Source organism: Schistocerca gregaria, chromosome 1 (genome assembly GCF_023897955.1).
Source record: "Schistocerca gregaria isolate iqSchGreg1 chromosome 1, iqSchGreg1.2, whole genome shotgun sequence".
Lineage (NCBI taxonomy): Eukaryota > Metazoa > Arthropoda > Insecta > Orthoptera > Acrididae > Schistocerca > Schistocerca gregaria.
In genome coordinates, this window is record NC_064920.1 from 519,856,681 (window position 1) to 519,880,969 (window position 24,289).

The 24,289-nt window shown below is 39.9% G+C and overlaps 1 protein-coding gene across 1 annotated transcript in view; it reads right to left on the bottom strand.

Annotated features, from left to right (window-relative positions):
* Window positions 1-24,289, bottom strand: part of LOC126277674 (carboxypeptidase B-like) — a 318,726-nt gene that overhangs the window by 65,314 nt on the left and 229,123 nt on the right. Inside the window, exon 6 of the mRNA XM_049977382.1 lies at window positions 21,832-21,916. Coding sequence (XP_049833339.1) covers window positions 21,832-21,916 — 85 coding nt within the window. The remainder of the gene's footprint in view (window positions 1-21,831; window positions 21,917-24,289) is intronic.

Below are 24,289 nucleotides of genomic sequence, written 5' to 3' on the forward strand. Positions count from 1 at the left end.
TTGCATGAGTTGTGTCAAATTGTGGGTGTTACTAGTATTTAAATTGCTTTTTTGAACTGTGTCCTGTTCTTTTATTTCTGATGTAATGAGTAAATAGTCAGAGGAAGGTTCACTGTTGCGTACTTCAGTTTCACTATTTGGAAGAATGTTTCCTGATGAGAACTGAGAAATTGTCTCATCAAGTGTCATAAAAGTGACATTATGATTAGTTATATCACCAGTGTCATCAATTCTTAATGGTGTGATGTAACCTGGTTGTTTTGGTAGCCATGGGCCAGCTCATGAGTTGGCACATTATTTGCAACTGTTGCCAAGCTCGGATTTCCGCCATCTTGACATATGGCATTTTGTTATGAATTTGACTCCATTGTGAACAGTGTTTAACAAACTTACGAAAAAAAATGTTTTATAAACAAAATTTTGTTTGTATCAGTACAATTACAGCAGACTTATATGCATAGTCATTAATGATCCAGATTATTCTCTGATATGGCCTTACAGAGTTTAAATGAATTATTTTGCATTCTAGTGACAGCTTTATACAAATTTTCATCTTTTCTATAGAAATGTTCTTTCCATAAAGGATATTAATTGGAAGGAAAAGAGATTATCTACTGTGAGAGGAATGGTGCCAAGCGCAGCCCTGTAAGCATACAGCATAGCAGCTTCCTACCTTAAACGCTGAAATCCGCATTTGTAGGCAGATTTTAATTTTAATTTGCTCCTTCAAGTTGTTAATAGAGCCAATTTCTCAGACATGTAACAAATGCAATAAAGGCCTCATTAGTTTCTTGCAATGATAAAATGGATCATTTATCTTAAAAAAAACTGTACCTCAATAAATCAATGGTCTGTTCATATTCCACTCGACGCCGTCCTGTCACGGTTGCCATTGAACAGTAGAAAAACAGACATTTTTAAAGAATAATTTAAAAAATTTTTTTTAACGTACACATATCTTGAGTGAACTTTAGCCGTCATTAATATCAACAGACCCTCAACATTCAATACATATATTCAGAGTTTAAATTTATGTACTTCTTGTTACTGCCATTGTGCATATAGCTTGGTAGACAATACTGGTTCCAGATTTCCCCTATTCTGCTCACACAAATTATTCTTGTCTGGTTCAACCCTCTTCATGCAAGATTCTCATCACATTGAGGAGAAATGAACAGATGGGTATGGTCGTTGCGAATGTACAAATAAACTTTTGTGTCTAAATCAGTTTCCATTACACCTTTTAATGTGTATGGTTTTTATGAACAAAAAGCTCATTGCAATTCACAAGATAATTACCACACATTTTTGTATTCTTAAATGACTGGCAAAAATCAATTTTCATGTAGAGAACTTACAGTCCATGATAAAGCAAAATAATATACTGCTTTGTAAATTTATCTGTACTCAAATGATATGCTTAATGTACTGAAAAATCAAAAATTGTAATTGTAATTAACTTATTTAACAAAACCAATAAAATATTTCTATTTCTTTCAGTTACAAAAATGTATAAAATGCAGAGTTGCAGGCAGCTGTGGTTGTTGTATGTGAATAAAATTTTTTCTAGTAATCATGTCATGAAAACTTGTATTTTTATTGTGTCTGTTCAAAGTTATATGAATCTAAATTTTATTCTGTTCGAAGAAGTAATGGTAATAAATATGAGAGGAAGTTAACTGCAAGTCTGGTATCACCTGCACTCTTTAGAACACTTATTCACACCATCAATTACCCAGACCAGAATCTGCAGATATAGTTGGTGTCACAAACAATAGCAGTCAAGTTTAGGCTCATTCTGCACATCTACATCACACATTCACTGAAAGCTAATGAGTCTTCAGTAGCAGTGTGAGCACTCTGCTGTTAATGCTATTGTGAGCATTAAACATCATCATAGTAAGTTGTTTAGTGAATTTTTATTCCATTTGTTGTGAGTTGTCATCACTGATAGTGGTGGTAAGTGATAAATTCTACAGAAGCAAGTGAAAGACATAATTTGCAGGATATATCCTTCCTTCAAGCAGAAAGCATGCACATGTACATATTGCAACTGTTGTTTGGAATTGTCAGTAGTGGAATTCCTGTCTATCCATTGACATGCACAAACGGCCATCATTCATGTATCAGACTATAGACACCCCAGTTCTTCATGGAGGACAATACTAGAAACAAAACATCAGATGATTATCTATAATTTCAATTTGAATGTATATTCTGCTTTTGTTAAACCTACCTGCTGCATTATGTATACCTGTAAACAAGGTTTGTCACTTGTGATAGAAATTTTAAATTCTGAATAAATTATTAATCACATAACAAACAGACTATCACATTTTGTGAAGGTGAGCTGGGATTAAGTTTGTATGAATTTGAATTTCCACACCAGGAAACCAATTTTCAAGTAAAATGTCTCCCATGTATGAGAATATACACAATGGATGTACAAGTTGTAGATACAGGGTTGATGTCATATGGAAGTTTGGGTCTGGCCCTGATTCATGTTCAGATAGTTGAGTAAGGTAACCACTCACAATAAACAGGAAATCTGGGTTTGAGTCTCAGTCCAGCAAAAATTTCATTGTTGTCGATCTGTTATGCAGCTGATGGTTGTCCATATTACCAACTTCTTGTACAGTAGTACAAGGTTATATACCTACTAGCTCTGCAGATGATTAAGACACTGAACTAATGCATGGTGGCATAAAAGAAATTACTCAGATAGTTAAAGGAGAAGAAATTTAATTGTGATGGGGGGACTGGAATTCAATAGTAAGGAAATGGAGGAGAAAGAAAAATTGCAGGTGAATATGAACTGGAGGAAAAGAATGAAAGAGAAAGCCACCTCATACAATTTTGCACAGACCATAATTTAATTGTCCCTAACACTTAATTTAAGGATCGTGAAAGAAGATTGGATATCGGCAAGAGGCAAGGAAACACTGGAAGGTTCCAGATTGGTTATATAACGGTAAGACAGAGATTTCAAAACCAGATTTTAAATTTTAAGACATCTCCAGGCACAGATGTAGACTCTGACCACAATTTATTGGTTATGAAATGTAGATTAACACTAAAGAAATACAGCAAGGTACAAAATTAAGGAAGTTAGACATGGATAAATGAAAGAACCAGAGATCACTGAGAGTTTCTGAGGGAGCATTAGGCAAAGGCTGACTAGATCACAGGAAAGGAAAGCAGTAGAAGACAAATGGGTAGCCTTTAGAGATTAAACAGTAAAGGGAGCAAAAGATCAAAGAGGTTAAAATTCAATATCTAGTGTATATCCTTCGATAACACAAGAGATAACATATTTAATTTATGAAAGGAGAAAATACAAAAATGCAGCAAATGAATCAGGTGAAAGGGAAGACAAAGGTCTGAAAATGATATTGACAGAAAATAGAAAGTGGCCAAACGAGAATGCCTAGAGGACAAATATAAAGATATGAAAGTATATTTCAGATGGCAGATGGTAGATACTGCCTTGAGGAAAATTAGAGAGGCCTCTGAAAAAAGAGATGCATCAGAAAGTAAACCAGTTTTGTGACGTATCACATGTTTCTAATCAGGAGTGAATTATTTGAGTCTCACCTGAGGGCTTTGATAGTTCAGTTTCTGAATCTCTGCATATTAATCTAATTATCTGCACACAGTCCTTATAGTTTCCTTCATGTCTACAATACAGGTCCATAGCACATGTTGATTGTCCTTGTTCATCTGTGTAGTGTAGATCTCCATGGTATTTGGTATTGATAGGGACTGCAATTGCTATGTGCAGATGTGAGCTGAGTTGGTGACACTTTGCTCTCAGCTCCACTGCAGCTTCAAGCTGTGTAACTGAAGTCACACAGCTTAAAGCTGATGTGAATGAGCATCACTGTTGTGGGTCAACTGTGTGGATCCAATGGATGTCCATCACATCTAAGTCTGCTGACTGGTCCACATCGGTGACCAGCCCAGTGGCTGCTCTCTCTGAGGTTGACCACTCACATGTGGTCAAGTGAGAGGTCACTTTGGGGCGTGGCAGGCAGGTAAGGACTTTCCAGGGGGCTGCATGTAAGACTTTGATAGTTAGTCAGACAAACAGGTTCCAGCCAGATGCAGTCACTTGTCCTGTTTCAGACGGAACCTCTCAGCCTGTTTGATCCAGGCAGTCACAGAGGGTGCAATTATTTGTCATTGGAAGCTCCAGTGTTAGGCATGTTATGGGGCACCTTAGGGACATGACTGCCAAGGAAGGGAAGAAAGCCATTGTGACTCCCTGTGTATACGGGTGAAGTCATTCCAGACATGGCAAGGTTCCTTCCAGATGCCGTGAACGGCACAGGGTACAGACAACTGCAGGTGATAGCACATGCCAGTGTCAATGATGTGTGTCACTTTGGATCAGAAGAGATTCTCTCTGATTTTTAGTGGCCAACAGAAGTGGAAAAGGCTGACAGTCTTCCTTGTGTGATGAAAGCAGAACTCACCATTTGCAGCATAGTCAACAGGAGCAGTTGGAGACCTTTGGTACAGAGCCAAGTGGAGGGTCTGAATCAGAGACTCAAACAGTTCTGTGACCATGTAGGCTGCAGATTCCTCATCTTGTGCCGTAGGGTGTTGGGGTTCCCCTGAATAGGTCAGAAGTTCTCTACCCACAGGAGGTGACTGCATGGGTAGCTGGGGCTGTGTGACATGGATTGGGCAGTTTTTTAGGAGGGTCTGAGGGAAACACAAAAAGTGGTCCAGTCTCAAAGGATACAGGTCAAGCAAAGCAAAAATGTAGATACAAGAACCCTCCGCAAAACAGTTGTAAATTGTCGTAGCTGTGTTGAGAAAGTATCAGAGCTCCAAGTGTTAATAGAAGGCACTTATGCTCAAATCATTATAGGCACTGAAAGCTGGCTAAAAGCTAGAAATAAATTCAGCCAACATTTTTGCAAAAACCCAACAATGTTCTGAAAGAATAGGCCGAATACATTAGGTGGTGGCATGTTTGTTGCTGCTGTAAGTGGATTATCTTGTAGCAAAATCGAAGCAGATAGTTCCTGTGTGTTAGCATGGCCAGAGATCCATATTGGCAACTGGAATAAAATAATAATCGGAATCTTTTACTGGCCGGCCAACTCAGATGAAACAATTGCTGAAAGGCTCAAAGGAACTAGAGTTTAATTTGAAACGTATACCCAACTCATACAATTACAGTTGGTGGTGACTTTAATTTACCCTCAATATACAAGTGAAAATATATGTTTAAATCCAGAGGTACACAAGTAACAAAGACAGGAAACCCTTCCCAGCCCCTTCCCCAGGATCCCTACTTCACCGATACTTGAGTGAGAATCCAGAGGAGGTACGATGTTAAACATCTCCTGCAGAATGGACATCCTCACCTTTACCTTTGAAGTCCCTGAAGAAAGATCTTAGGGACTCCTATTGAACAGCAAATGGTGAAGAATTAGTTACACTCATCTGCAAGGGTGGTTTGAAAGGTGAGGTGTGTGTGTGTGTGTGTGTGTGTGTGTAGGTAGTGTTAGTCACGTTACATCACCTCTCATAAAAGGTATAAAATATTCTATAGTAAATAGACAATTATCCACTATAATCAAATAGTTATTTCCCCAACACTTCATATTTCATTATTCTTAAATATAATACTCTATTCTGTACATTCCTTCTTGATGTCAGTCTGTTTACATAATACCATCATATTATTCCTTCTACTAGAATACTATTCTGTTTGTTCCATTTTATGTTTAGAGATCACTATTTATTAATGATTCTCTTAAATTAGTCATAATCTTTTAGTCATATTCGGTCACTTAAATACTAACATTATAGGATAGTTTAAGAGGTTGTGAATAGATTACAGAATAGTTCAAGATGATTTGAAGGGAATTTGGTGTAGAAAAACTAATGTGGGAGTAACACCAAAAACAACTCAGGAACTGACGGTCGTAAATCCGCCCATTAATACAGAATGTTAACATACCTGGGGGGGGGGGGGGGGGGGGGATGTGACTCCGCCCAGATCTCATGGATCTGACATTAATCTCTCTTGATTGCTTATGGAACAATACTTCTCATTAAAATTTATGTGAAAGTCTCTCCACAGCAAAACAATTACCATTTTACTATGAAGCATGACATTAAGTAAAGTTATTCTATTTTTAAATCTCTCCTGGACAAATTCAAATTCTTTCCATGAGTCATCCCTAACTTTGTTATTATCTTTAAGTTTGGAAGAAGCAATAGTTAAAACATTTCCAGATATTACAATCTCAGTAACTTTTCAATCTATAATTTGTTCAAATCATTCTGCCAAACTACATACGCTTATAATATCAAAGTAAGATATATTCTCTTTGAAGTATCTATCATCATTATCCATCATCATTATCCACTCAGGTACAGACACCTGTAATTTTCAACTGAATAATCAGCATTAATTCCTTAGGCTGATCGACACACTGTTTTAAAGTATTCATTCTCAACTTTTCAGCCTCGAACTTAACATTACATACTTTTTAAATGATCCTAACTTTTCATTGATTTTGGATTTGATCATAATACATTTTTCCTCAATATTCAATTCTAACTTTTTTTGTTGAATCCTGAAATGGCTCGTCCTGTACCTGGTTAAACTCAGTAAATAGTTGTTCAACATGAGTATTAAAAGGACTGGTTAGTTCACTCTTTAAATCTAACTTCAGATTCTCGACTTTATTATTCAGTGTGTCAAATTCAGTCTTTAGGAGACTTACTTTTGTTACTTGACTGTTTAAGATTTCACATTGGCTACTTAAAACCTCTCTCTGAGCATTTAGTTTGATGTTCAGCAGTGTATTTACTGAATCTAACTTAAGACTTTGAGCACGTAAAGTTTCATTCAATTCCTTTCTTAAAGAAATCCTCAGTTCCTGTCTTAGTGAAGCATTTTGAGCATTTAGTTCTTGTCTTAAATAAGCTGAATCTGCCCTCTGAGCATCTAACTTAATATTTAGTCCTTTTCTTAAAGAAGTTTTTGATCACTTAGATCTTTTCTTAAAACCACTGAATCTCATCTCTGGGCTTTAAGTAAATTCACTATCTCTGACCAAACTGACACCTCTTTAGTCACTCTCATAGCCATGGCAGGTTCTGGAGTTTCCATTTTCCTAAATGCTACCCATATCCCTATTGATTTTTGACCTAGTGATAATTGAAAACAACATCGCCTCTAACTGTACTAGCTACAGTGCTATAGTTTTTGAACAGTTTCTTTTTATTTTAATTGCCTACTCGAACAATTATTGTCTTTTGCTCACCCAGCGTAGAGTTTTAGGCTGCATCGGTGAGCAGGTGTATAACTGTCACTGTTGAATAGTACAGGCACCAGCAGTGTCAAACATTGGTTACGGTGTTGGTGTTGGCAAGCAAACACGAAGTCAGCAATGGTGAATGGCAGCTGTTGCAGTCAGCAATGGTGGTGGGTTACTGCATCAGTGTTGGCAGATGATTACTATGTCAACATCGGTGGCTGGTTACTGTGTTGGCATTGGCAGGTTACTGCATCACCACTGATGGCTGGTTACTGCATCGGTGTTGGCTGGTTGCTGCGTCGATGACAGTGGCTGGTTACTGCATGTGTGAGAATTGCTTCCTCCCCACACCCAAATCTTCTTATTCGAAATATTTTTTTTTATCTTCTTTTGTGTAGTATTTATTAAATCATTTATCCCTTTTTCTGTTTGGGCCACACCCAATTCTGTGGAACAATTTCTCAATCTCGTTACTACTGGTTGATATGGCAACTCTCAATACTTTCTTGTCTCAATTTACTTCAAAAATTCCTCCTTTCTGAGTCCTGATCATGTCAGTCACCATGGTCTTCCAGTGACTAGAGGAAGCAGTGTGGTGCTGGTGTGCAAGACTCACACGTCCCTTTCATCACCAGACTTACTTGGAGGTGCTTTTTCGATCTTCTTTTCAGGATATCTGGCTGTGTCACTCCCCCCAACTTCTTCTCTGAAGATAAGATGCTGTTTGGAGGAATTTTTTCTACTCCTAAAATGATTCCATACACTCAAGATACTTTTAAATCAATCCCACTATATTTTCACTTCCACAAACAGAACACCACATAACATTTTTCACATAAATGAATCATATTTCGTAAGCTCAATGACTTGCACTCCTTCAGAAACTATTAAATACTTTTAGAATAAATAAAGTTCATATAAATGAACCATATTTCATAAGCCCAATGACTCGCAATCCATCAGAAACTATTAAGTCCTTTTACAATAAATAAAATTCCAGAAATCTCTCAAAGCTCTCACAAGTCCACCATCAGCATCTCTAGAGTGTCAGTAAGTAAGTACGTAAGTAAGTGTCTTTTTCTTTTCTTATAACATAATGCAACTGTTCACAATAATGACTGATGTAGTACCGTGACGGAGTAAGGTGTCCTTGCTCCTTGAGCTGGGCATGTAGCTCCTGTGGCAAGTGTGGCAACCACTTGCCCATGTAGATCAACCATCCACATTGTAGCATTCTCTTGATATACATCTGCCCTGTGCACACATAAATCCGACACAGGGTAGACACTCTCCCATCTCTCACTCTCATATGTAAAATACCAGGTGTTTGAGACGGTGCAAGGCTGAGGGTCTTTAGAATTTGCATCAAAATTCTCGAGTCTCTGCATCATGTTGGATCAAAATGACCTGAGAGATTTTTCTTTTGCGTAACTTCTTTGGAACATAACCTTCTGAAACTTACCAGAGGCATATATTTTCCTTTATTGTTGAGCTGTTTCAGATAGTGTGTTCAAAGTCATTAGTGCTTTCATTGCTTCACCTTAAATTGTTATCATTCAGCATTTGATCTGATGTGACTACTGGCATTCCACTGTTTTTGCACCTGTGATCTAATGTGTATGTGCATGTTTGGCCATAAAATAAAGAGGCTTAGAGAGATTAAATAACTGAATTTCTTCTTTTCTGCCTAAATAAATCAAATTGCTTACCATTTTTATTTTTATATCATATTTTCTTCTCTTAGTCAAAAGGAAAGTGACATAGCTGTTTTATCTGACACAAAATGCCTAAAATATTGACTGATGAAGAAAAATTATTGCAGGATTTTTGGAAGTCTGATGATGAACCTGTGGGACAGTTCTCTGAGTTTGAAGTAGACAGTGTTGAAGAAAGTGAACATGTTTCTGATTAAGACTTTCTGCTGCTTCAGCTGATGAAAAAGAATCATTTTTTTCTGCACAGAGACAGTAAAAGTAAATGGAACCATCATTTACTCAAAGGCTCTGTACTAGAAAGCATAGTATTACTACCACACATTTACCTGGAGTTCAGGGCACACCAAAGGGAGCCAAGGCACAAGAGGAAGCCCTGTTGCTTGAGTTGGATGAGAATATAATTTGCAGACTTGTTATGACACTAACTTGAACATAGCCTGCATGGCTAGCTGTACGGTCTAAAACACTGCTTCCCAAGTGGGAAGGCATGCCAGTCCCCGGCACAAATCCACATGGCAGATCAATGTTAAGGTCCTGTGTGACGGTCAGCCTGTGGATGGTTTTTAAGGCAGTTTTCCATCTGCCTTGGTGACTGCAGGCTGGTTCCCCTTATTCCACCACAGTTTTACTATACGAACACTGTCTCCACATACACGTACACCACTCTACCACACAAACATTGGGGTTACACTCGTCTGGAATGAGATGTTTCTGAGGGGGTTCACTGGGTTGCTGAACTGCACAATAACCCTGGGTTTGGTGTGGAGTGGCGGTGGGGTGAGTGGACTGCTCTGTCAATCCTAAGGGCCCGGGTTTGATTCCCAGCTGAGTCGGAGATTTCCTCCGCTCAGGGACTGGGTGTTGTGTTGTCCTAATCATCATCATTTCATCCTCATGAATGCACAAGTCGCCAAAGTGGCATCAAATCAAAAGACTTTCACCTAGCGAACAGTCTACCTGATGGGAGGCTCTAATCACACAACATTTACATTTACTGATGTGACCTGTTGTGGAGTTGTGTACCACTGAGGCCTACAGCAGGAATGAAGCCTCTCCATCATTTCTAGGTTCCCAGTTCAATACAGTACAATGCAACTTGTACATTATGAAAATTGCCACAAATTTTGAAAAGAGCTGTGACACTTAAGTTACAGATCAAGTTGAAATAAAGACATTTCTTGACTTATCACTGTTTCCTGAAACCTACAGAGTTTCTTATTTCCATTTCATGGGTATGTGGTGGCAGAACAGACCTGACCATGTCTTCGCAGATATTTTTGTTCCTCTCCATTTGATTTGATAACACCAGTGAGAAAAAGAGAACTGACAATATGGCTGCTATTCATGAATTTTCTGGTACTAATAGAGAAAAATTAATGAAAGCCTACACCCTAGCAGAACATTTGATGAGAAACTAATTTTCTTTTGGAGGCATTGCTCATATACATAGTATTTACTTAAAATGTAAGAAATATGGAATAAAAGTGTTAGTCTTAGCACATTCTGCTTACACAAATTTGAGGTAAACGCAGCCTGATGATCCATTCAGGGAGTTTAATAAACCTTCAGATGCTGTTTAACATCTTGCTTCTCATATGAGAGACTAAGGAAGAAATATAATTGTATACCATTGTCCCATTTGCCAGAACATTGCTGGATATGAAGCTGACTGTGGTGGGAACATTACAGAAAAACAAGCATGAAATACTTGTCGAGTTCCTGCCCAGTAACAAATAAATGTGAGTTCAAGTTTGTTTGGTTTCATGAAAAATGTGCATGGTTTCTTATGCTTCCAGGACATCTTATTCAGTAGTGCTAATATTGTCAATGCGCAGTGATGCTAAGGTAGATGCAAATATACACTCCTGGAAATGGAAAAAAGAACACATTGACACCGGTGTGTCAGACCCACCATACTTGCTCCGGACACTGCGAGAGGGCTATACAAGCAATGATCACACGCACAGCACAGCGGACACACCAGGAACTGCGGTGTTGGCCGTCGAATGGCGTTAGCTGCGCAGCACTTATGCACCTCCGCCGTCAGTGTCAGCCAGTTTGCCATGGCATACGGAGCTCCATCGCAGTCTTTAACACTGGTAGCATGCCATGACAGCGTGGACGTGAACCGTATGTGCAGTTGACGGACTTTGAGCGAGGGCGTATAGTGGGCATGCGGGAGGCCGGGTGGACGTACCGCCGAATTGCTCAACACGTGGGGCGTGAGGTCACCACAGTACATCAATGTTGTCGCCAGTGGTCGGCGGAAGGTGCACGTGCCTGTCGACCTGGGACCGGACCGAAGCGACGCACGGAAGCACGCCAAGACCATAGGATCCTACGCAGTGCCATAGGGGACCGCACCGCCATTTCCCAGCAAATTAGGGACACTGTTGCTCCTGGGGTATCGGCGAGGACCATTCGCAACCGTCTCCATGAAGCTAGGCTACGGTCCCACACACCGTTAGGCCGTCTTCCGCTCACGCCCCAACATCGTGCAGCCCGCCTCCAGTGGTGTCGCGACAGGCGTGAATGGAGGGACGAATGGAGACGTGTCGTGTTCAGCGATGAGAGTCGCTTCTGCCTTGGTGCCAATGATGGTCGTATGCGTGTTTGGCTCCGTGCAGGTGAACGCCACAATCAGGACTGCATACGACCGAGTCACACAGGGCCAACACCCGGCATCATGGTGTGGGGAGCGATCTCCTATACTGGCCGTACACCTCTGGTGATCATCATCGAACCTATCGTTCTACCATTCCTAGACTGGCAAGGGAACTTGCTGTTCCAACAGGACAATGCACGTCTGCATGTATCCCGTGCCACCCAACATGCTCTAGGAGGTGTAAGTCAACTACCCTGGCCAGCAAGATCTCCGGATCTGTCCCCCATTGAGCATGTTTGGTACTGGATGAAGCGTCGTCTCACACGGTCTGCACGTCCAGCACGAACGCTGGTTCAACTGAGGCGCTAGGTGGAAATGGCATGGCAAGCTGTTCCACAGGACTACATCCAGCATCTCTACGATCGTCTCCATGGGAGAATAGCAGCCTGCATTGCTGCGAAAGGTGGATATACACTGTACTAGTGCCGACATTGTGCATGCTCTGTTGCCTGTGTCTATGTGCCTGTGGTTCTGTCAGTGTGATCATGTGATGTATCTGACCCCAGGAATGTGTCAATAAAGTTTCCCCTTCCTGGGACAATGAATTCACGGTGTTCTTATTTCAATTTCCAGGAGTGTAGAAGCTGATAAAAAACCAGATATTGTGACTTTCTATGATTACACTAAAAGAAGAGTGGATACACATGTGACCAGCTATACAGCAACAGTAGCATTGGCCAGAGAACAGGAAGATGGCTCCTTGCTATGTTCTTCCACTTTCTAAATGTATCTGCACTGAACTCATATGTCATTTAAAAATTGAATGCTAGTGAAAAGGTACAAAGAAGAATATTTCTGAAGGAGCTTGCAAACAGACTTATAATGGGGAGCATTTTCAGGGAGAGCCATACATCCTGCAGTGTTAGGGATCAAATAATTTTTTTTCTGTTGGCCAGAGGTACAGAACTACTACAACAGCAGCTGCAGGATTGGTGGCTTGTAACACATGAGGAGACAGTATCTGGATTAACATTGCACTAATAGATGAGATACCCCATCTGCCCAACAACAAATGACAACAAGCTTTAAACAGAGTGTACTAATTGTATTCCAAAGTTATCTACACAAAATTCTTAGCTCAATGAAATACTTTTAAGGCCCAAAAACTCTATATTATGAGGGTCGTCCACAAAGTAAGTTCCATTTCTATTTCTATTTACAGCAGTGCTACGATAACAATTCTGAGCATGTGTGGCAGTTACTCTGACTCAAGGAAAAGATATGTATGCTATTTTCAGATCACTGTTGCTGATGTGTGTTTTGTAGTGCTTCTTTATAATGTCAGCCGTAATTGAAAATGCCACCATGTGTGAAATCAGATCTGTGATTCATTATCTAGATGCAAAGAAAGTTAAACAAAAGGAAATTCATTGGCAAATCTGTGAAGTTTACAGACAAAATGATATGAGTGATTCAATGGTTAGAAGATGGGTCAGACTGTTCAATGAAGAACATGATCAAGTGCACAATGAAGAATGAAGTAGACAGCCATCTGTGGTTCCTGATGAACTGGTTCACACTATTGAAGAGAAGATTAAGCACAATCGTAAGTTTACACTTAGTGCCCTTGTTATGGACGTTCCACAAATCTCATTATCAGTAATTAATGAAGTTGTTATGGAAAACTGAAATTTAGAAAACTTTGCTCACATTGGATACCCAAAATTCTTACTGAAAACACAAAAAACAATGGATGGGCAGTGCACTTTAGTTTTTGACACACTACAATGAAGAAGGCGATGGTTTTCTTTCTCGGATAGTCATGGGGGATGAAACTTGGGTATCATACCACACCCCTGAAACAAAATGGCAATCAATGGAATGGAGGTACACTTCATCCCCAACTAAAGTTAAGCCTAAGCAAATCTCGACCCCTTGAAAAGCTATGTGCACCATATTTTGGGACAGAAATAGCATTTTGCTGATTGATTTCTTACCAAGAGGCCAAACAATCAATGCACATGGTTACTGCAAGACCATTAAGAAATTGCATCATGCAATACAAAACAAGCACCGACAATTACTGTCAAATGGCCTTTTTTTTTTTTTTTTGACCAAACAACTCTTATGTGAATTTCACTGGGATGCAGGACGCATTTGATCATTCTCCATACAGCCTGGACCTCACTCCTAGTGACTTTCATCTCTTCTTAGACCTAAAATCTCTCCTTAGTGGTGAACACTTCAACGATGATGAGCTGAAAGAACATGTTACCACATGGTTGAATACACAGGCGCAACCTTCTATGAAGAAAGCATGCAGAAACTCGTTCCACACTCTGACATGTGCCTACAAAATTTCAGAACCTATGCGGAAAAATACACTCCTGGAAATTGAAATAAGAACACCGTGAATTCATTGTCCCAGGAAGGGGAAACTTTATTGACACATAACTGGGGTCAGATACATCACATGATCACACTGACAGAACCACAGGCACATAGACATAGGCAACAGAGCATGCACAATGTCAGCACTAGTACAGTGTATATCCACCTTTCGCAGCAATGCAGGCTGCTATTCTCCCATGGAGACGATCGTAGAGATGCTGGATGTAGTCCTGTGGAACAGCTTGCCATGCCATTTCCACCAGGCGCCTCAGTTGGACCAGCGTTCATGCTGGACGTGCAAACCGCGTGAGACAACGCTTCATCCAGTACCAAACATGCTCAATGGGGGACAGATCCGGAGATCTTGCTGGCCAGGGTAGTTGACTTACGCCTTCTAGAGCACGTTGGGTGGCACGGGATACATGCAGACGTGCATTGTCCTGTTGGAACAGCAAGTTCCCTTGCCGGTCTAGGAATGGTAGAACAATGGGTTCGATGACGGTTTGGATGTACCGTGCACTATTCAGTGTCCCCTCGACGATCACCAGAGGTGTACGGCCAGTATAGGAGATCGCTCCCCACACCATGATGCCGGGTGTTGGCCCTGTGTGCCTCGGTCGTATGCAGTCCTGATTGTGGCGCTCACCTGCACGGCGCCAAACACGCATACGACCATCATTGGCACCAAGGCAGAAGCGACTCTCATCGCTGAACACGACACGTCTCCATTCGTCCCTCCATTCACGCCTGTCGCGACACCACTGGGGGCGGGCTGCACGATGTTGGGGCGTGAGCGGAAGATGGCCTAACGGTGTGCGGGACCGTAGCCTAGCTTCATGGAGATGGTTGCGAATGGTCCTCGCCGATACCCCAGGAGCAACAGTGTCCCTAATTTGCTGGGAAGTGGCGGTGTGGTCTCCTACGGCACTGCGTACGATCCTATGGTCTTGGCGTGCATCCGTGCGTCGCTGCGGTCCGGTCCCAGGTCGACGGGCACGTGCACCTTCTGCCGACCACTGGCAACAACATCGATGTACTGTGGAGACCTCACGCCCCACGTGTTGAGCAATTTGGCGGTACGTCCACCCGGCCTCCCGCATGCCCACTGTACGCCCTCGCTCAAAGTCCGTCAACTGCACATACAGTTCACGTCCATGCTATCGCGGCATGCTACCAGTGTTAAAGACTGCGATGGAGCTCCGTATGCCACGGCAATCTGGCTGACACTGACGGCGGCGGTGCACAAATGCTGCGCAGCTAGCGCCATTCGACGGCCAACACCGCGGTTCCTGGTGTGTCCGCTGTGCCGTGCGTGTGATCATTGCTTGTACAGCCCTCTCGCAGTGTCCGGAGCAAGTATGGTGGGTCTCAGACACCGGTGTCAATGTGTTCTTTTTTCCATTTCCAGGAGTGTACTTTTAACAGTTGCAGATTTTTGTAAAATAAGTGCTTTTTCTGTATCTGTACACGTTTGTGTTTGTTTTATATAACCAAATGGAATTTACTTTGTGGATGACCCTCTTATCTGTGTGTGGCATTTTTTATTATTAGGTTACATAATAATCTCTGGGTGGTGTGGGGATAATTTGGTCAAGGGATGATCTCATTTCAGGGGTTGACTTGAGAAAGTCATATCCCTGGCGGAGTAATTTGTTGGTGTATTCGAGGCCAGGATAATGTTGGGTGACAAGGGGGATACTATTGTGTATCTATCAGCTGTACTGGACTGAGGTAAGTACCGGCCAAGCCCTCTATTCCTTTGTTAGTATTTGTTTCACATCTTTATTAGATTTTCTATTAATCATTAGCCTTTGAAATTTCTGTTTCAAGCCTTTTCCTCAGCTCAGAACCATAGGGATATGATTAGTTCTGATGACAATACAACAGATTGTGAGCTTAGTTGAAACTCATCAGTTAAGACTGGTCCCCTCAAAATTCTCCATCAGCCACTGGTATGAAAAACATACAATCTCAGACCCCTGGTAACAGGCACTGTTTGTCTAATGTGCACCACAATATGCAATTGGTTGCTCCTGGTGTTCTCAATGGCTGCCAGGACAACCTTTCTGTCATATCAAATAAGGCCCCCAGGATCATACACAGAAGTAATCTTCCTCATCTTCTGCTTTCATTTCTGTATGGCACACCATCATTTGTTGTACATTTGAACTGCCAACATTTTACAGACCCCTAATCTTCTGCACTGCTGTCCTGTGTTGGTAAGTGCAGACTTCCCAACAGATAAAGTGTGTTTCACTGGTTCAGTTTCAACTGAAGACATCATGTCAGACTTATTGTTTATAAGGATAGGAGTAATACTGTGGGATTTCCTGCATCCCAAAGCAGTCTTTGATCTCAAATTTGAATTAGGTAACCAGTTTCGGTCTGATGATCATCATATTGATCTGCCCCCTTATACTTGGAAATAGATGCTAATAAAATTTATATCCATGATTTACATTCTCAGGCAATATAAAAATGTGATAAAGCAGGGATGAACACTCATTGTCCATAAGAACATAATGTATGGTCATCACTAGCACAGTGTGTTAATGATGGCCTTACATCAAGCATTATGAGTGTTCATCACAGTTCTGTCATGTTTTTATATTATGTGGCAATGTCAGTAACTGCTATAAGTTTTATTTGCATCTACTTCTAACTATAAGGACACTAGACGTATCACTGACACATCAGTCACAGCCAAGTAGAAATATGGTAACAGGTCCTGTGCTTCTTGCAGAAGAGACACTATCCATTCGTGAGGAGAGTACTTGAGGTATGTTTGGTACCTCTGGTATATGACTCTCAGCAGTTTGTTCAACACATCCATCTGGCGCAGGTTCCAACAGCTCAATAACAGTCAGGTCCATTCCAGCTGCTTATAAACAGCTGTTTATTAATTCCATGTCTGAGAACAGCAATCACAGTGGGACTGCTTTCTGACTGGTGCTATGTGTATATGAACACTAAACAATTAATTTTAAAGGAGTCTCAGAGATGCTGTTCTAAATTCAGGTCTATTACAAAATGAGAATTGCAAGTACTCTTTAAGATCTGAAGCTACAACACTCAAGAAATTGATTTGTATTATAATGAGAAAGAACAACTGAACAAAATGTTATGGATTCCTTTAAGATAATTTCGTGGCTTGAAAGTCTGTCAAGGTAACCCCCACATTTGTGTAACTATGTTCAAAACAGTGCTAAACTACAACAACCATTAGATATGACAGTTACAATATGCACAATATAACAGGGTTGACTGAGTGCTAAGTTTATGCTGCAATCATAAAATTTCAAATACTCACTAACAAGAAACAGGTCAATCAGAAGAAAAAGTGGAAATATTACACTAATCATGTAAGTACCTACACTACAATAAGAGAAATGACTTTCTAAAAATAATTTGCTCCTCTGTAGATTATCCAACTGTAGTTACTAATTTTCTACACATAAAACACTCATAATTATCATAAAATACTAAAAAATATGTTTTATCATATAAATACACACTAACATTAGGGGGCATCACTGAACAATAATACTGTTGCCAAAACTTCGAAGAAGCACAAATGTAATTTACAGTTGTCAAAATAGTACAAATTTAGCATTCGACACACAGACATTTGAAAAAGTACAAAATACCATGCTGCACAGACACCTTGACTCAATCAGTGAAAGATAATGCAAAAATGACACAAACAGTGTAATATAAAGGGTGAACCAGAACTCCCCTCATAAATTTTCAGAGGGTGTTCAAGTCTAACTTCTGAGTATTGTTGTATAAGGGATCCAGGATCTCCAGTGGCTCACAATAGAGTTGTTTTTCATTTAGTATCTTGCCCCAGTCACCTTTGTATCTGTATTGCACTGGAAATAGTGGACAACAGGCCGCATATTGATGGTATGTGCTGTGTGTCTTGTTTCCATTTGCTCATGGTACCTGCTGTTGACAGCAGTAGCACCCATTTTGCTCTTCTTCACTTACAAGATTTTTATTTGCTTATTTCTTACACCATGGATCCAACTGTGAGAATATCATGTGAATGTAGTGTGTGCCAATTTTTACATTGTCAATGACAAGTACTAATATACTATGTTTAAAAGTAAAGATTAGAAATTTATGTAACTACTACAGTGATCCATAACACAATATGATGAAATGAGAAAACTTAGGCCTACAGATTACAAAGTATAAAACATAGTAAATTAAATATGAAAAGATCATGTAACCCAGAGAGTTAAATATAAGCAGTTGACATTAAAAGAGTTACATATGTGACAAGAATGTGCAGCTTAATGTACAATTTAGATGATAATACACCTTATTTTATTTTAAGGCATTTTCTCACTGTGTTTCATAAACTCTTCCAAACTGTAAAATGACATGGCTAAAAGAAATTGCATTAGAAGCTCTTTAAATGTAGATTTGTTGGCTACTTCACATTTGATTTCTGGAGGAAGAGCATTAAATACCTTTATACCAGAGTATTGTACACCCTATGGCACAACCTTCAAATTTTTACCTATTTCATTCAATATTACTTGGTTCTAACTTACATCTAATTCTTTGCAATGTTAGTTTTACATTAACAGTAATACACAGGAGTATGGATAGGTTTACTGATTAAGAATTGGCTGGGACAAATCTCATCTGTGGGTTCACTGAATGCCGTGGAAGAGTGAAACAACAACACTATGCTGAGCTATTCTCATTGTGACAGAAAACACAACAGTACAGTAATTTGTCTGACAAAGGTATCTTCACTGTTATAAAGTATTTTCACATTAATAATTGTGTCTTTGGCAACAAACTGAATGTGCCACAGTTACATTATTAACCTGTGACAGTCTGCTGGAAATGATGGTTCCTTAAACCAAACTACTCAGAAGGTATTTCTGAACAACCTCTGTAAGACTGTAGGTGGAGTTTTGATTCACTCTGTATATGTAACCATATATGATTTGATGTTGTTGTTGTTGTTGTTGTTGTTGTTGTGGTCTTCAGTCCTGACACTGGTTTGATGCAGCTCTCCATGCTACTCTATCCTCATTGTCAAAAGCTTTCTCTAGGTCTACAAATGCTGGAAATGTAGGTTTGCCTCTCCTTAATCTAGCTTCTAAAATAAGTCATAGGGTCAGTACTGCCTCACATGTTCCAATATTTCTATGGAATCCAAACTGATCTTCCCCTAGGTCAGCTTCTACCAGTTTTTCCATTCGTCTGTAAAGAATTTGCGTTAGTATTTTGCAGCCGTGACTTATTAAACTGATAGTTCGGTAATTTTCACATCTCTCAACACCTGGGATTAGGATTATTATATTCTTCTTCAAGTCTTAGGGTATTTCGCCTGTCTCATACATCTTGCTCACCAGATGGTAGAGTTTTGTCAGGACTGGCTCTCCCAAGGCCGTCAGTAGTTCTAATGGAATGTTGTCTACTCCCGGAGCCTTGTTTCTACTCAGGTCTTTCAGTGTTCTGTCAGACTCTTCACGCAGTATCATATCTCCCATTTCATCTTCATCTACATCCTCTTCCATTTCCATAATATTGTCCTCAAATACATCACCCTTGTATAGACCCTCTATATACTCCTTCCACCTTTCTGCTTTCCCCGCTTTGCTAAGAACTGGGTTTCCATCTGAGCTCTTGATATTCATACAGGTGGCTCTCTTTTCTCCAAAGGTCTCTTTAATTTTGCTGTAGGCTCTATCTATCTTACCCCTAGTGAGATAAGCCTCTACATCCATACATTTGTCCTCTAGCCTTGCCTGGTTAGCCATTTTGCACTTCCTGTCGATCTCATTTTTGAGACATTTGTATTCCTTTTGGCCTGCTTCATTTACTGCATTTTTATATTTTTCCCTTTCATCAATTAAATTCAATATTTCTTCTGTTACCCAAGGATTTCTACTATCCCTCGTCTTTTTACCTACTTGATCCTCTGCCGCTTTCACCACTTCATCTCTCACAGCTACCCATTCTTCTTCTACTGTATTTCTTTCCCCCATTCCTGTCAATTGTTCCCTTATGCTCTCCCTGAAACTCTGTACAGTCTCTGGTTCTTTCAGTTTATCCAGATCCCATCTCCTTAAATTCCCACCTTTTTGCAGTTTCTTCAGTTTTAATCTACAGTTCATAACCAGTAGATTGTGGTCAGAGTCCACATCTGCCCCTGGAAAAGTCTTAGAATTTAAAACCTGGTTCCTAAATTTCTGTCTTACAATAATATAATCTACCTGATACCTTTTAGTATCTCCAGGGTTCTTCCATGTATACAACCTTTTTTCATGATTCTTAAACCAAGTGTTAGCTACGATTAAGTTGTGCTCTGTGCAAAATTCTACCAGGCGGCATCCTCTTTCATTTCTTAGTCCCAATCCATATTCACCTACTATGTTTCCTTACTACCTTTTCCTACACTCGAATTCCAGTCACCCATGACTATTAAATTTTTGTCTCCCTTCACTATCTGAATAATTTCTTTTATTTCATCATACATTTCATCAATTTCTTCGTCATCTGCAGAGCTAGTTGGCATATAAACTTGTACTACTGTAGTAGGTGTGGGCTTCGTATCTATCTTGGCCACAATAATGCATTCACTATGCTGTTTGTAGTAGCTTACCTGCATTCCTATTTTCCTATTCATTATTAAACCTACTCCTGCATAACCACTATTTGATTTTGTATTTATAACCCTGTATTCGCTTGACCAAACGTCTTGTTCCTCGTGCCACCAAACTTCACTAATTCCCACTATACCTAACTTTAACCTATCCATTTCCCTTTTTAAATTTTCTAACCTGCCTGCCCAATTAAGGGATCTGACATTCCATGCTCCAATCCGTAGAACGCCAGTTTTCTTTCTCCTGATAACAATGTCCTCTTGAGTAGTCCCCGCCCGGAGATCCGAATGGGGGACTATTTTACCTCCACAATATTTTACCCAAGAGGACGCCATCATCATTTAATCATACAGTAAAGCTGCATGCCCTCGGGAAAAATTACGGCTGTAGTTTCCCCTTGCTTTCAGTCGTTCGCAGTACCAGAACAGCAAGGCCATTTTTGTTAATGTTACAAGGCCAGATCAGTGAATCATCCAGACTGTTGCCCCTGCAACTACTGAAAAGGCTGCTGCACCTCTTCAGGAACCACATGTTTGTCTGGCCTCTCAACAGATACCCCTCTGCTGTGGTTGCACCTACTGTACAGATATCTGTATCGTTGAGGCACGCAAGCCTCCCCACCAACGGCAAGGTCCATGGTTCATTGGGGGGTGTATGATTTGATATACAACTCATTTTCTCTACAGTATAATTTTTCATTCCATAAAATGAGGAAATCATAATAAAAGCATACCATGACATAAATTTGAATTCAATAATTACATTTTTTGTTGTTGCTGATAAAGAAATATAAGCCAAAGTGCAGCTTGTTCTTAATAGTTCAGTACAATGGCAAACAATAACCACTTTTGTACACACAGTCCACTTAAGAACACCCCATACCATAAATGTAATACAACATGTCGTGTGTTTGACAGTTATCTCTAGCATTTATAACTCAGCGGCAATTATATCATAATTTATTATTTATTTATTAATTTTTTAGTCATGTGATGTGATTATGCATAGTAGATTGTTAATATTAAACTTATTCACTTTTAACTGTAAAGAAAGTAATTGGTAAAATGAATTTTAGATGCACCAATAGAAACACTAAAAAGCTTAATGTGACAGATTTTTGTTCTTCAAATATTGTGACTCATGCAAAAGAATGAGCCATTCCATTTAGTTACATAATGGTGTAAAAAGAGTGAGATACTTACATAAAGTATTTTCTGAAGAACCAATCACAAACCTCGGGCCACCAGCTTTCATCTGAGCTAAATTTGCACTTTCTGCAATTGCTTGCTTTAGAAAAAGAATATGAAACATTAATACAAAGTAAGGTGCATGAGTATACAATATTAAACATAACATCACCAGAATGACAGATTTCACTGAAGATAAGTCCTTTCAATATATTATACTAGTGTGTATTATGTGGGTCTATGCTTCCTCCATATTCGCCAGAATAACAGATTTCACTGAAGATTAGTCCTTGCAAAATATGCTAGTTTGTGTTGTGCGGGTCTAGGCTTCCTGCATATATGTTAAAAATATTACTGTAAGCTAGTACCAAACATTCTGACAGTAGCCATCGAGTATTCATTTCTGAGACTGGGGATCAATATAATGGTTAAATTTTATTAAAACTAGTACTTGTACGACATCTGGGCAATTCTGAGCATGGTTCAATGGACTGACATTGGTAAGATCACCTCAGACTCTAATGACAAGAAAGTAGAAAATATGTTTCCAGAGAATTCTTAGAAAGACTCATAAGACTTATAGGTGGTCTATTAACTTTACAGAGACCAAAATGTATGGGTGATAGAGGGTCTTAAACTAAGTATTTGATGTAGACAACCACTAGCTGGAAGCTGATATTTCATTACAAGGTCTTGAATGAGCAATGGATTTGCGGCACATGTTTATAAATTGCTTTCATTTGATAACTAATAATTCCCTTTAACACTGTAGTTGGTGGAACTACCTTGATAAATGATCACAATAATCTATGATACATTGAAGGAAGAGTTTAACACTGCCTACATTCCAAGAGTCTTTGTCAAAGATAGAGTATCACTCACTACAGAGCTTTAAGTAAGGATTAAATGAGTACTGGTAACAATGCACTGATGTTCTGAGTCACTATAGGCTCATAGACAAAACTGAGAACATGGCTAGTAAATCCTCCAACAGAGCTACAGAGTACACAAACACAGATACTTGTATGGCTACATTGTCACAGCTGACTAGAATGTGCTTGAACTGCAATTCAGTCAGTTGCAGGGGACGTGTTGGGTGGAGTGAATAAGGGGAGAAATGAACCAAGGAATGTGAGGAAGAATTGGTAAAGGATGGCTGATAGACAGAACTGAAAGGAAGCATGTACATAAGATAGAAATGTGGCCACAGTACATGATATGGGAGAGCGGCTTGGAATGTGAAGACAAACAAAATAAGAGGGAGGATGGAGGAGGGAGGATGCAGGTTGACAGAATCTACTGTCGTAGGGTGTGAAACAGAAGTTAGCAGAGGCTGAAGCCAAAATGGGTACAAGATTGAAGGAGATATCATTAGGATAAGTTGGTGTTGGAAGAAAGGATCCAAGGGACATGGGTTGTGAAACAGCCATTGAAACTGAGAATGTTGTGCACAGAAACATGTTCTGCTATTGGGTGGTCAAATTTGCCCATTGTCACAGTTTGGCAGTGGCCATTCATGCTAATGAACTAACTTGTGGCATTGTCCACATATGAGTAAAATGCTGTGCAGAAACGACAGGGCTGGTAAATGATGTGACTGCTGTCACAGGTGGTCCCACCTGTGATATAATAGCATAAGCTTGTCATGAGACTAGAATGGGATGTGCCGCATGGGTGTAACAGACTAAACTCAAATCTGGGTCTTCCACTGGTTTATAACTCATGTGATAAGGGATTGGGAATCAGTGTTGTGTAAGGATGGACTAAGATACACATCCTTGCCACAGGGATCATAATCCCATGAAGACACAGGTGCAAGACTTTTCCACCACACCCACACTACTCCAGTCAAATCACAGGCATTTCCTATTATATTAGAGGCAGGATTACCTGTCAAAGCACTCATATACTGTATCTGATCTGCTGTAATTCCTGCACAGCATTATACACTCTAAGATAAAAAAAATAAGATGCACCAAGAAGGCATTATCCAAATTGGATGGAAATCAGTAGATGTGATGTACATTATATATATGTACACCAATGATTACAATTTCAGAAAAATCAGATGACTTATTCAAGAGAATGAGCTTTACAAACTGAGAAAGCCAATAATGTGTTTGGTCCACCTCTGGCCCTTACTCAAGCCTTTAATTGGCTTGGCATTGATTGACAGAATTGTTGGATGACCTCCTGAAGGATATCATGCCAAATTCTGGCCAACTGCAGCATTAGGTCATCAAAATCACAAAATGATTGGGGGCCCTGCTCATACTGCTTCAAATGGTCTCAGTTGTGGTGCCAAATTAGGGTTTGGAAAGCATGAAGTCAAGCAGTAGAAACTCTCACCATGTGCAGGCAGGTACTATCTTGTTGAAATATAAGCACAGGATGGATTGCTAAGAAGGGCAACAAAATGGGGCATAGAGTGTCATTGACGTACACTTGTACTCTGCTGTGGGTTACAACCAAA